This window comes from Cnephaeus nilssonii (genome assembly GCF_951640355.1).
Source record: "Cnephaeus nilssonii genome assembly, chromosome: 20".
Classification (NCBI taxonomy): domain Eukaryota; kingdom Metazoa; phylum Chordata; class Mammalia; order Chiroptera; family Vespertilionidae; genus Cnephaeus; species Cnephaeus nilssonii.
Genome location: NC_137091.1, coordinates 10,128,385 through 10,141,812, shown reverse-complemented (window position 1 = coordinate 10,141,812; position 13,428 = coordinate 10,128,385). Strand labels below are relative to the sequence as shown.

Here is a 13,428-nt window from a genome sequence, read left to right as displayed (position 1 = left end):
ACTTCTGTCCCTTGCTTTGATCCAAACAGTGATTTTTGTAACAATGAACCTGCAGTGAGGGCAGATGGATTTTTGCACCAAAAAATCCCAGAGGAATTTATTCTTAGGGTTAGTCTTAGCTATTGACAATTTCCAGAAATTGTAGTTACATAACCCTTGGCATACATAATGCACACGGCCTTGAACTGAGGAGAACATGTATATGTGACCTTTGAAACAGTATAAAACATTAATGGCAGTATATGATTTGAAAACAATCAACTGGTTGTCACTACTTACTGAACTGGATCTTAAATCATGGAGACCTTTAAAGAGAGCTGCATCATAAATGATCCTCATGCAGTATCTGGGCTGGTAGCTTTAAATTTTTCCCCGTTTTGACAGAGGTACTACTATTGTTAAAAAAGTACTAAATATATAATTTTGGCATATGCTTGCATTTTGAATTGATGCTTTAGCCCACTATTCCATTAATTTTAAAAGAAACAACAGTCATCTACCACTGATCTTGCCCAGCCTGAATGCAAATGCTGGTCCTTGGGACTTCCTTCCGCTTCAGGTATTCAGTCAATACAGAGCCTCTGGAAAAGGTAATGCGTAATAAATACATCAAGAAACAGGCTTTTACACACACTAATCCTGAGCCATGTTTTTATTCTTTCTACTGCTTGTTCATCCTTGGTCAGGTCCATTTTTGTCTCCATATTGGTGCCTAGTCTTACAAACAAGTGTTCTTTCTAGAAGTTACCCAGTAAGTACTGAAATAGAGATCCAACTATTTTGAGTAGCTTTCTTCAAAGTAGAGGGAAAACCCCAGAGGTAGACAACCTAGGAGCTTTATTCACCTTACACCTAGACACAGAGACAAAAAAATTTTCATTATAATGAGACAAAGAAATGAAGATGACTGGAGGCTGAATTTTTGTATATACAAGGTAACTCATGTAGTGACTAAATTTACAGAAGAAACAGTTTGTACAGGGTCAGAATCTTTGCAAGAGTCAAATTTTGTCTTGGAATTTAAAGTATCTCCAAATGCATACCTATCATAGTACTATTGTAGGTCACAAACTCTTTTGTTCTAAGACTGCAATTAAAACATAGTTGGTCTGGACTGCAGCAATGGATAATAGATGATACAATCTTTACCAATTATTCAAAGCTCAAGAAATTATTTTTTTGCAAGTTGCTCGAGGATTCATCAATACCTTTGGTAAGGGGAATACCTAAAAATCCAGAAGTCTATGTTTCCTAGGAAAATTTGGAACAGAATTAACAAGAATACTCTGAGGAACTGAGTGAATCTTAAATTTGGAAATTCACATTTATAATGGCTATTATGAATCCTTACTATGTGCTAATAAGCACGCTGCATCACTCACAAAATCTTCAAAATAACTGCTAGGCAGATATTAATTTCTGTTTCACTGCTTCGTAACGAAAGTCTGAGATCTAGTAACTTGCACGAGGGTATATGCCTAATAAGAGGTAGAGCTGAGACTTGGAATCGAGCTTTCTGATTCCAAATGTGACCCCCTGGCCGGCCACAAAGCTACCGCCAATGCGGGAACTAGAAGAAGAAAAACTTTTTAAAGATTTTCTGAATCATCTTTGCAAACAATTAAATGGCTCACAGATACATAACAGCTTGAGACAGAGAACCGAATTCTGATTTTACTACGTAAGGAGAAGGGGAATGAAAACGTGGCTGGGAGGAGAGTTCATATTTTGTACACAGGGTTGGATCGAATTTGCTGAGTGTCGTGAGCATCTCCAATAAGGAAAAGAAAGGTCCTCGCTAGGGTGAGTATCCTCAACAATCCGTTCCATTGGGAAGGGAGGAAACAAGTCACAAGAGCCACCCTCTGTGGAGAGCAGCGTCCTGTCACCACTGACACCTGCCCTTTGTCCAGCCGGCACTTGGGAGGCGGGGATTGCAGTGAATCACCCACCCGGCGCCTCAGTCCTCCCAGGCTGCCGACCGTGGAGGCCCAGCCCTGCGGTGGCGCCCGGCTCCGCCCGCGGGGTCCGCACTTGCAACCCGCCAGCATGCGGCTCGCGGCGCCCCGGACGCATCTCGCCCGCAGCTACGCAGGTCCGAAGGCTGCGGGCGGGCGGGGCCGGGGCGGGGCTGCGGGCGCGGGGGCGGGGCCGCGGGCTGCTCGCGCGCGCCTCCGAGGCTCCGCGCGCCGTCGCGCCGGCCGGGCGTCCCTGTGCAGCCTCTGCCGCCGATGGGGGAGGTGGAGCCGGGGCCCGCGGGCCCGCTCGAGCCCCCGGAGCCGCCCGAAGCGCCTGCGAGCCGCCGGCCGGGCGGGATTCGGGTCCTGAAGGTGAGGCGGGCGGACGAGCGGGTGGCAGAAGCGGCGCCGGCGGGGAGCGGCCGCCCTTGCCTCGCGCGTTGGCCGAGGCGGCCGGCGACCCCCGCCCCGCGTCCGTCAGTCAGTCAGTCAGTCCGCTGGGCTGCTCGGCCGCCCCGCAGCCCCGCGTGGGGGGCCGCGGCTCCCGCCCGGGCCTTCGCGCCTGGCCCCGCCGAGGCCTCGGCCGCCTGCGTCCCCTCCGCTGCCCATCCCTGGCCGCGAGCCACCCTCCTCGCAGGCCCACGCCTTGGGTCCAGCGTCCTCCCGGCCGCCGCCGCCAGCCGGCTCCTCCGGGGCCCGGGGGCCCGCCACTGCCTCCGCGGCCGGCGCCGCACCGGGGGCCGGGCGCTCCCGGCCCGAGAGCCCGGCTGGAAGTACGCAGGGCTGCGCCCGGACACCTGAAGACATCACCCCGGCGCGAGGATGGCGGCGGCGATTGGCCCGGCGCTGCGGGGTGCGCCGGCGGGGGCAGGGCTGGGGAGCGGGCCGGCTCTGCCCTCGGGCTTTCCCACCGAAGTTCGGACCCGCCGCCCGCTCCGACGCGAGGCGCCCGCCTGGCAGCTCGTCCCGCCCCGCCCCGCCCCGCCCGGGGAGAGAACCCCCGGAGGAGCCCCGGCTCCGGGAGCCGCTGGGCGTGTTGCGGGAGGGAGGAGGGAGGAGGGGCTGGACAGAAAGGGGCATTCCTGCTGGCGGAGCGGGCCTGACGATCGGGGAGATGCTAATGGGGGAGCCGTTATGCAACAGGCAGCTTGCGGGAATTCTGGCAGGAATTGGGGGGAGTAGGAGGACTTGAAGGCAGATGCAGGCAATTGGGGGGGGGGGGGGGAGTGGAGCCTGGACGGTGATGACAAGAAGTTGAGATGCACAGGGAATGCGGGATGGGGCGGGAGCAGTGAAGATGGTGAAAAGGAGTGGTTGTGGGAGACTTAACTGGATGGAGTTTTCTACTGGCCCTCGGAATACTTGGAAAGAATTCTTTCTGTAGGTCAAATATGTAAACTAGGTGTTTCCTGGAGATGGAAGGGAATTCCTTCTGGAGTTTTAGAAGAGGCGTCAGCAGGATTTAAAACTTTCCAGGGAGAAGGAAGAGAGATTAAAAAAAAATTAGAAGATTAGATATGTTTCAAAATCAAAAATACTTTGCAAAATCAAAAATATTTTGCAAAAACAATGAAAATCCATGATGTTAAAAAATACGTTAATAGTTGTTCATTGGGAATGAGGGTGAGCACAATATACTTGTCATTAAGATTATTAGCAGGACGTCACAAAGATGGGAACACTGGAAAAAAAAAATCATAGATTTGAAGCACCTGGTGAATCCATGAAGCCACTAAAATACTGAAGTGCTTTTGCTACTACCTTCCAGTCTTAATCCAGTGATTTAAAGAAATAACTTTTCATAGTTTATCTCCACTTGTGCTTAAACCTTGTACATATTTGCTGTAACTTACTTAACCATAAGCTGCAAATATAATTACCCAAATGCTTTTGGATATTTATTTAAAACCATAAGGTCACAAAAATGTAAACTGAATGAACCAAAAAAAAAAAATTCAACCAGCTGGATTTATCAGGAAATGGCAGGCCTGAGAGATAGGTAATCCCCTCTGGTCTAGAAGGTAAACAACTTTAGCTTTTTTAAATAAATTTTTTCCTTTTTTTTGTGTGGGGAGAGAGTTATGAGAGGGAAGGAATTGAGAAATGACCATCTTTATTGCAGGGTCCTGCCTTCCTACACTGCCCGGAAGTGGTTCTACCCACCACTGGTTCCCTGGAGTTCCACTCTGGGGACCATTAGAAAGATTCCAGAAATTGATCTTGATTACAGTGCTCAGCTGGTGGTGTGGCAGGCTGACTGTCGAAGGCGCTTGAATCTCTCGGCTTTATTGCATATGGTTAATGCTTTATATAATCCTTGCAAATAAATGGGATCGACTATGGAACATAGGAGCTATGCGTTCTACATACAGAAGTTCCCTTAAATAGCTGAGTGGTTGAAGTTTGTGCCAAGTGAAACTGGAAAAGAATATGTAAATAGAAGACTTTCTGAATTGGGAGGAAAGTGATACTCTCCAACATTATTCTCTGAAGACCCTTTGGAAAAGACATTCTTTTTTGTAACGATTTTATACTTAATACCAAATTATGGACATAATTGTCAGAAAATACAGGTCTTCATAAAAAGTCTAATATAACTAAGCTAGTGTAGTTTAGCCAGATTAGCTCTAGGTCCATTTGTATCGAGTTTTGGAAAATTTGATTCAAAAGGTGCTAAAGATGTACCCCTTTATAGTTGTAGTTGGAATATAGTAGTGTGATGTTATTATTATTATTTTGATTTTTTTAGAGGAGAGAGAGAGAAACATCAATTTGTTGTTTCACTTATTTATGCATTCATTGGTAGAATCTTGTATGTGCCCTGACTGGGGATTGAACCCACGACCTAGTGTAATATTTTTAATACTCTTAAGGTTATTGGGAGTACCTTTGAAGCATACATTTTTCTAGATGTTTCCTCCAGTTTGGGGATTTTCTTTTTTTTTTACTCTTCATATAGAAGATATGAAGTTATAACTAATCTAGCCAGTGAATGTGATGAGATTATTGTTTTGAATAATAGTGTTTTGAATTAAGTACTGAAGTGAGTACTTAATTCATGGCTTACTCTAAAGACTTTGCTTTCTAGAAATATCTTTAAATAAATTTTATTGAATTTTTACAGAGAGGAAGAGAGAGGGATAGAGAGTTAGAAACATCGGTGAGAGAGAATCACCGATCAGCTGCCTCCTGCACACCCCCTACTGGGGATGTGCCCACAACCAAGGTACATGCCCCTGACCGGAATCGAACCCGGAACCTTTCAGTCCACAGGCCGACGCTCTATCCACTGAGCCAAACCGGTCCTGGCTAGAAATATCTTTAAATCTTAAATGTGCTTTTTATACATTAGTTTGATGCAAAACGTGATTATACTAGTGGTTGTGTTCTCTTATAGATAAATTGATCAACAGTTTTTTAAAAAAATATATTTTATTGATTTTTTACAGAGAGGAAGAGAGAGGGATAGAGAGTCAGAAACATCGATGAGAGAGAAACATCGATCAGCTGCCTCCTGCACACCCCCTACTGGGGATGTGCCCGCAACCAAGGCACACGCCCTCGACCAGAATCGAACCCGGGACCCTTGAGTCCGCAGGCCGACGCTCTATCCACTGAGCCAAACCGGTTTCGGCTGATCAACAGTTCTTATGTAAGAGTAAGGTTGGGAGGAAATAAAATGTTCTCAGTCTAGCAATTCCAGTGGAGTAGTGATTGTAAAAGCTGAAAGCATCTCTGAGGACGGTACTGGCCTTTCCAGCAGTTACCTGATGCTCTTTAGGCCGTGGGTGGGGAACCTTTTTTTCTGCGAAAGGTCATTTGGATGTTTAGAACATCATTCATAGTTCATACAGAATTGTCAACTTAGCCCTAACTGGTTTGTCTCAGTGCATAGAGCGTCGGCCTTCGGACTGAAGGGTACCAGGTTCGATTCTGGTCAAGGGCATGTACCTTGGTTGCAGGCACATCCCCAATAGGGGGTGTGCAGGAGGCAGCTGATCAATGTTTCTTTCTCATCGATGTTTCTAACTCTCTATTCCTCTCCCTTCCTCTCTGTAAAAAAAATCAATAAAATATATATTTTTTAAAAATGTCAACTTAAAAAATTAGCCTGCTATATTAAACATTTAATTAATTCACCCTTAATGCCTTGGCAGGGCCAGACCAAATGATTTCTTGGGCCTTATATGGCCCGTGGGCTGGATGTCTCCCCCCCCCCCCCCCCCCATCTAGATTGTTGCTAGAAGGCCTGTGCTTTCTTAGTATCTAGGTCTTTTAAATATCCATTAATATCTACTGAAGTTCATTCTGTGGAATATATCATATAGCCAGGAGGTACATTCTTTGACCAATAATACGTATATTTCAATAATGTAAAGTTCCTGCTGGGCCGGTGTAGCTCAATGGTTGAGCATCAACCTAGGAACCAAGAGGTCACCAGTTCAATTCCCAGTCAGGGCACATGCCCTGGTTTTGTGCTCAATCCCTGGTGGGGGATGTGCAGGAGGCAGCTGTCGATGATGTTTTCCTATCATTGATGTTTCTATCTCTCCCTCTCTATTCCTCTCTGAAATAAAAAATAATAATAAAAAAAGAATGATGTTAAGGAATTAATTTAAAATATCCTCTTAAAGTCCTAGCTGGTTTGGCTCAGTGGATAGAGCGTCCACCTGTGGACTGAAGGGTCCCAGGTTCGATTCCAGTTAAGGGCACATGCCCAGGTTGCAGGCTCGATCCCTAGTAGCGGGTGTGCAGGTGGCAGCCGATCAGTTATTCTTTCTTATCATTGATATTTCTCTCTCTCCCATCCTCTCTGAAATCAGTTTTTAAAAAATCCTCTTAAAAAATGTAAAGTTCCGCCGAAACTGGTTTGGCTCAGTGGATAGTGTCGGCCTTCGGACTGAAAGGTCCCAGGTTCGATTCTGGTCAAGGGCGTGTACCTTGGTTGCGAGCACATCCCCGGTAGAGGGTGTGCAGGAGGCGGCTGGTCGATGTTTCTCTCTCGTGGATGTTTCTGGTTTTCTATCCCTCTCCCTTCCTCTCTGTAAAAAATCAATAAAGATATATTAAAAAAATAAATAAAAAATGTAAAGTTCCTTAAGGAATTTATAGTCTTAAAGGAAATATATATACATATTAAAAATCCTCACAGAAGAAAAATCATGGGTGAACTAATAGAATACTTCCTGGGGTCTTTCTTGACTTTCTTTAGACAGAAGGTTGGTGGGCTATTATTGGGCTTAAAAACATTTTTTTAAAAAAGAAGCTTTTTGGTGCTTGTGTGGAATAGTGGCTACTTGCCCTCTCTTAATAGCAGTGAGCAAAATTTCTCTCCACTGAGTGCAGAACTTCTTCGTATGAATGTACCATATAGAATACTGTTTTCAGATGGACCAGTTGATCTTTTCCAAAGATTAAAAAATAAAGAATATTTCAAATTAACCTGTGAATTATTCAATGGTTAGCATTATTTAGTGGTACAAATATCATGGCCCCTGTGTCTATAAAATAAATACTTAAGATATTAATTCTGAGATATTCAGCTTTAAGAAAATGCTCTTGATGAGAAGAGAGACCTAGTTCCCACTTGTTGCAGGGGTTTATCCTACTTATCTAAAGTTAGAACCAGTAATCATCTTCATGGTTTTGAATAGCTATACTCAAATCCCTAGGATCTGCAAAATAACCAGTTTACCTGTGTTTTCCTAAACGTAAACAGTGAAGCCATTCTCACTCTTGTTTTATCTTCTTCCCACATGGGAATACCTTCTAACTTTTCGTTCCTCTTTATCCACTGTCTTTAGAAATTGAATTTTAGGTGCTACAGTTATCCTAAAATATTAATCTCAGTAATTACAAAAATAATATTTATTTTGTCCTAGCCAGTGTGGCTCAGTTGGTTGGAGCGTCATCCTGTACGCTGAAAGGTGGTGCATTCGATTCCCAGTCAGTGCACATACCTAGGTTGCGGGTTCCATCCCCAGTTGTGTGCTTACGGGAGGCGAGATGCAACCGATTGATGTTTCTCTCACCTCTCTCTCCTCTCCCTTCCTCTCTCTAAAATAAAAAAAATAATAATTTTGCTTTATTTATAGGTATTGCTGTTTTCCAGTGAGGAATAGTAGTAAAAGTATTTTATTTACTTTTTGGCTGATACAAAGAAAATATTATAAGTTTCTCTATAAAAATGGAGATGTTTCCTTCCATGTTTGTTTAACTTCTTGCCAGAGCTGATTGGGCTAATGTGCAAAGTGGGAATACATTTCTGTGAGGTCAGCTGAGTTTTGCATGCATTTCTGAGCCACTCAGGTGTGAAGGCACTAATAATAGATTATCAGTGTAGAAGAAAAGAAGAAATATCAAATAAATACTTAAAACCCATTGTAATCTGCATAGAAATGGAAGTATGCTCAAGGTGAAGTTCTGCTGAGGAGAGAGTAGTCATTAATTCCTTCTACTAGGAAATTAATTCTGCCTGGGAGGAGAAAAATGGAGATGGGAGACATGGAAAGTTTCAAAAGAGTGTAGAGAGGGTGACATTGGCATAGAATTTTAATGAATGGCTAGTCAGGTAGACAAGATGAAGCAAACATTTCAGACAAATCATAGAATTGTGGATTAGTTGGTGTGTTTGGGGAGTTACGGGTTGTTGGATATTCCTGAAACAGTGAAAGGCATGACACCGGAGAGGTATGTCAGTGTAGTTAGTGGACATTTCTTTGAAAGGGAACAGAAAGGGCTCATAAAAATAGAGCAGGTAAATGTTGATCTTTACAATTCTGTTACATAGCTGTAGCAATTGTTTTTGCCTTGAGGTAACAGTGGCTCCACAATGTGTATGAATTTCACATGCCTGAATTAACGCAACAGTAGTTTTTTTTGTAACGTGAGAAAGGAAAGAATATTTGTGAGGTATTTTGTTGATTCTGTACTTGATTATTTGGGATATAACACAGAGGGTTAGGACCCTAGAGAAACTTGCAGTTTGCAAAAATGTTTATTGCAGCATTGTTTCCAACAGGGAAAAATTAGAAACAAACTAAATGCCACCAGCAAGAAAATGGATAAATTGCAGTGTATTAAAGAATGATATATTATTCAAATGAATGAGCTGGGTGTATTAGCATGGATATATGTAAACCAACATTGAACCTAATAAAAATATTGCAGGGCAAAACATAAGCTAGGATTTAAAGTTTTAAATTATGTAAAATGAAGTACATGTAGTTTATAGGATATACATATATGGCAAACATCTGTGAAAATGAACACAGTGAGCCCGAGCCGGTTTGGCTCAGTGGATAGAGCGTTGACCTGCTAACAGAAAGCTCCCAGGTTCGATTCCGGTCAAGGGCACATGCCCAGGATGTGGCCTCGATCCCCAGGGGGGGACTTGCAGGAGGCAGCCGATCCACCATGATTCTCTCATCGTGGATGTTTCTCTCTCTCTCTCTCTCTCTCTCTTCCTTCCTCTCTGAAATCAATAAACATATATTAAAAAGAAAATTAACACAATGATAAATACCAAATACAGTAGTAGAGTGTTTCTGGGAGAGAGAGGGGGGCATGGGATTGGGATAGGGTACCAGGTGGCTTAAGCTGTATATGTAAGAACATATATTGTGTGTATATATGTATACACACACACACACACACATATATACATATATATATATATACTAGAGGCCTGATGCACGAAGATTTGTGCAAGAATGAGAAGAATGAGCCTTCCTTACCCTGGCTGCTGGCACCGCCTTCGCTCTGGCCGGAGCCGCCTTTTCGCTCCAGGCTGGGGCAGTGCGGAACGCCTGCATTGTTGCCATGGCGACGACGCAAGCGTCCCACCTCCGACTGCTGGGCACCTGCATATGCAAATTAACCCACCATCTCTGTTGGATTAATTTGCATACTCAATTCTGATTGGCTGGTGGTCATAGTGAAGGTACAGTCAATTTGCATCTTACTCTTTTATTAGTATACACACACACACACACACACACACACACACACACACACACGAGGCCTGGTGCACGAAATTTGTGCATTGCAGGGAGGGTCCCCTCAGCCCGGCCTACGCCCTCTCGCAGTCTGGGACCCCTCGCTCCTTACTGCCCACTGGCTCACTGCTCCTTAGCACTGCCACTGCCGCGGAGGCAGGAGAGGCTCCTGCCACTGCTGCTGCACTTGCCAGCCGTGAGCCCGGCTTCTGGCTGCGCGGTGCTTCTCCTGTGGGAGCGAACTGACCACCAGGGGGAAGCTCCTGCGTTGAGCATCTGCCCCCTGGTGGTCAGTGCGCATCACGGCAACTGGTCATTCTGCCCTTCGGTCAATTTGCATATTAGGCTTTGATTTTATAGGATATATGTCTATATACACACTAGAGGCCTGACGCACGAAATTCATTCAAGAGTAGGCCTTCCCAGCCGTGGTGGCTACCTGGATTCCTCCCTTGTAGCTGTGGTGGCTGCTTGCATCCCTCCCTTGCAGCCGCAGCCTGCGGCTGCCTCGATCCCGGGGCTACAGCCCCTGCTTCATCTGGAAAGATGTTCAGTCTAATTAGCATATTATGCTTTTATTATTACAGATTCTTTAGCATAATGACCGGAACTAAATAAGACAAAATATTAAAATTTGTGAAAGTTGGGTGGTAGGTACACAGATGTTTTATTATTCTTGACATTTTTCTGAAAACATAAAAAAAAGAAAGGGTTAGAAAAGTTGATGGACAGACATGAACTGCTATAACAGTAAAGAAAGCTAAGCTTGGCCCTGGCCAGTGTGGCTCCTTGGTTGGAGTGTCATCCCATACACCAAATGGTGGCAGGTTCGATTCCCAGTCAGGACACATACCCAGGTTGTGGGTTCAATCTCTGGTCCGGGCGAATGCGGGAGGCAGCCGGTGCTTCTCTCTCTCTCCCTCCCTTTGTCTAAAAATCAAATGAAAAAATAAAAATAGCTTTAAAAAATCTTAAAAAACAAAAACTAAGTTTGCCAGGTTAAGAATGAGCATGGCATATGCTGAAGGCTGTGTGAGGTGAGAGGAGATACTACTCGATTGAGCAGAGTATTGGTGACTGTAGATTGGAAAGTGGGGTGAGGACTGAACATGTCGAACTCGTTTTAGCTGATGTTTTTTCTCATGATTTTTTTTTTTTAGAGAAATATGAAACGCAATGGGAGCAGAAATTGTTTGAATAGGAGAAGTAGGTTTGGTTCTCGAGAAAGAGACTGGCTGAGAGAAGATGTGAAGAGAGGCTGTGTTTACCTTTATGGAGCAGACACGAGCACGAGCACTGCCACTACAAGCGCCACCTCCGCTGCCTCCTCCTCCGCCTCCTCCTCCTCTGACTTACATCTTGTCCTTTGCACAGTAGAGACTCCAGCATCAGAAATATGTGCTGGAGAGGGAAGGGAGAGTCTTTATTTACAGCTTCATGGCGACCTGGTCAGGTAAGGTCTGAGTCTCACCACTCTAATGCTGCTGCAGTGAGCAAGCCGTGTTTCTGCTTGGAAGTGCGCGTTAGGGTTTTGATTGTGCTGGAACTGATGTTGGCGATGCTGTCACTAGGCGTGAAAAAAGGTTTTTCCTTGGAATGCTGATGTTACGATTCTTAAATTTAAAAACTGTCAGTGAAGGAAAATTTGAAGTTACCTCATTTGGAGTACACAATAAGTCAGATATCTAAATTTAAAATAAACATTTTAAGAGTTTTTTTAGCCCTGGCCCGGTAGCTCAGTTGGTTAGAGCGTCATCTCATCCCAAAGAGCCAAGGTTTCGGGTTTGATGCCTGGTCAGGGCACCTACAACAATCAACCATTGGATGCATAAATAAGTGAAACAAAATCGGTTTCTCTCTCTAATCAATAAACAAAAATGCAAAAAAAAATTTTTTTAAATAATACATGTAAGTAGAACAAAAGTGAAATACATAAAAGGAAATAGAGTGAATAGTATATATGCTCATGCATGAGTATGTTGCTGTTTACATATAAATTTTAAAACTAATGGTGCTTTACATAACATGTTGATTTATTATTTAGAGCTTTCCATATTAATATTGATATAGTTTTCATTTATTTAATGGCTGCTTGGTCTACCATAATTTTATGAGTCTACCATTTCATGAGTTTACCATACTTATAGCCAATCTCCTATGAATGGACATTCAGATTGTTACTATTTTTTTACTTCTACAAGCAGAGCTGCAGTGAGTATCCTTGTACCTATGCTATTTTTCCTATGTGGAAGTCAGCTGTAAGTTGAATTGCTGGATCAAAGGATATGTGCACTTATAATTTTGATATGTATAGTCAAATTCCTCTTTATAGAAGTTATACGTTGATGAATAATGTAAAAATATATCTATTTCCCTCTTATTTTTAAATTTTTTATATAAATGTAGACACATACTCATGTATGAACGCATACTTGCTGTGACTAGAAATGATTGTCAGCAGTTTTTAAATTAGAGAATCATTAAGGCAACATTCCAAGGACAAATCTGTTTTCAACCCTAATGATTTAAATTCTTGCAAATTTGATGGGAATTTTGTTATTTTGTTGCTTTAATTTTATTTATTTTAATGAGTGAAGTTGAGCATATTTTCATAGGTTTATAGGCCATTTATGTTTTTAAAAAAAATACATTTTTATTGATTTCAGAGAGGAAGTATTATACTGTGCATGTGCACTCTTTGATTCTTTTTTTTTTTTTTTTTTAACAAATTACTATTCTTTGAATTAGATGTCAAATAGCTCTTTGTATCTTGTTAACGGGAAGGGGAACTGGCCGTTGGTGGGTCTGCCTAGGGCCAGCCAGTAGTGTGTGGATTCTTGAAGTCATGCAGGAAAAATTTCACAGTACAAGTCCAGGTGACTATGAGGGAACATTCACTAAAGCTGGGGACAGTAAAACAAGAAAGGGCTTCGCGTAGCAGAAGCCACAGGAGAGCCTAGGCTGGGCTGCCGGCTCTCTGGGGAGTCGGAGAAAAGGGGCCTTGGGGACAGGTTCAGGGGACCAGCCTGCAAGGAGCTGCCACTGCCCATCGCTCCCCAGGTTGCACGTCTGTGGGCTCTCCCAGAGGTTAGGAGGTACATGCCTGTGGGGGAAGAAGAGGGGAAAGGGGATGTCAGGTGCTGCTCCCCAGAGGGAGAGAGTGCACGGGGTCCTCTGTCTTGAGGCTTTGTCTCTCGTGCAGGTGGGGATCTTAGGGGAGGTCCCAGGCGGGGGGGGGGGGGGGGGGGTTTCAGTAGAACATTCATCAGTTTCTAGGTGTGCTCCTGCAGGGTGGTGGTCTCCACTGATGGGTCAGTGTCAGGGCAGGGGATCATTATCATTGCAGCTTGTCCTAGTGTCATCCATCTGGTTTTGCTGCTTCTCTGGATCTGGATCTGAAATACAGCTGAGTCCTAGATGTTATTTCTAGGGAGGTGACCATCTGTATCTGCTGTAAATTGCTCTGCCAGTTT

At 44.0% G+C, this 13,428-nt stretch overlaps 1 protein-coding gene across 2 annotated transcripts in view; it reads left to right on the top strand.

The window, feature by feature from the left end:
* The first annotated feature begins 2,202 nt into the window (after positions 1–2,202).
* PHLPP2 (PH domain and leucine rich repeat protein phosphatase 2) overlaps positions 2,203–13,428 on the top strand; it is a 75,831-nt gene continuing 64,605 nt past the window's right edge. For both annotated transcript variants that reach the window (XM_079759899.1, XM_079759898.1), the window contains exons 1-2: positions 2,203–2,330; positions 11,116–11,408. In XM_079759899.1, the coding sequence (XP_079616025.1) occupies positions 2,232–2,330; positions 11,116–11,408 (392 nt within the window). In that variant the 5' untranslated portion in view covers positions 2,203–2,231. The remainder of the gene's footprint in view (positions 2,331–11,115; positions 11,409–13,428) is intronic.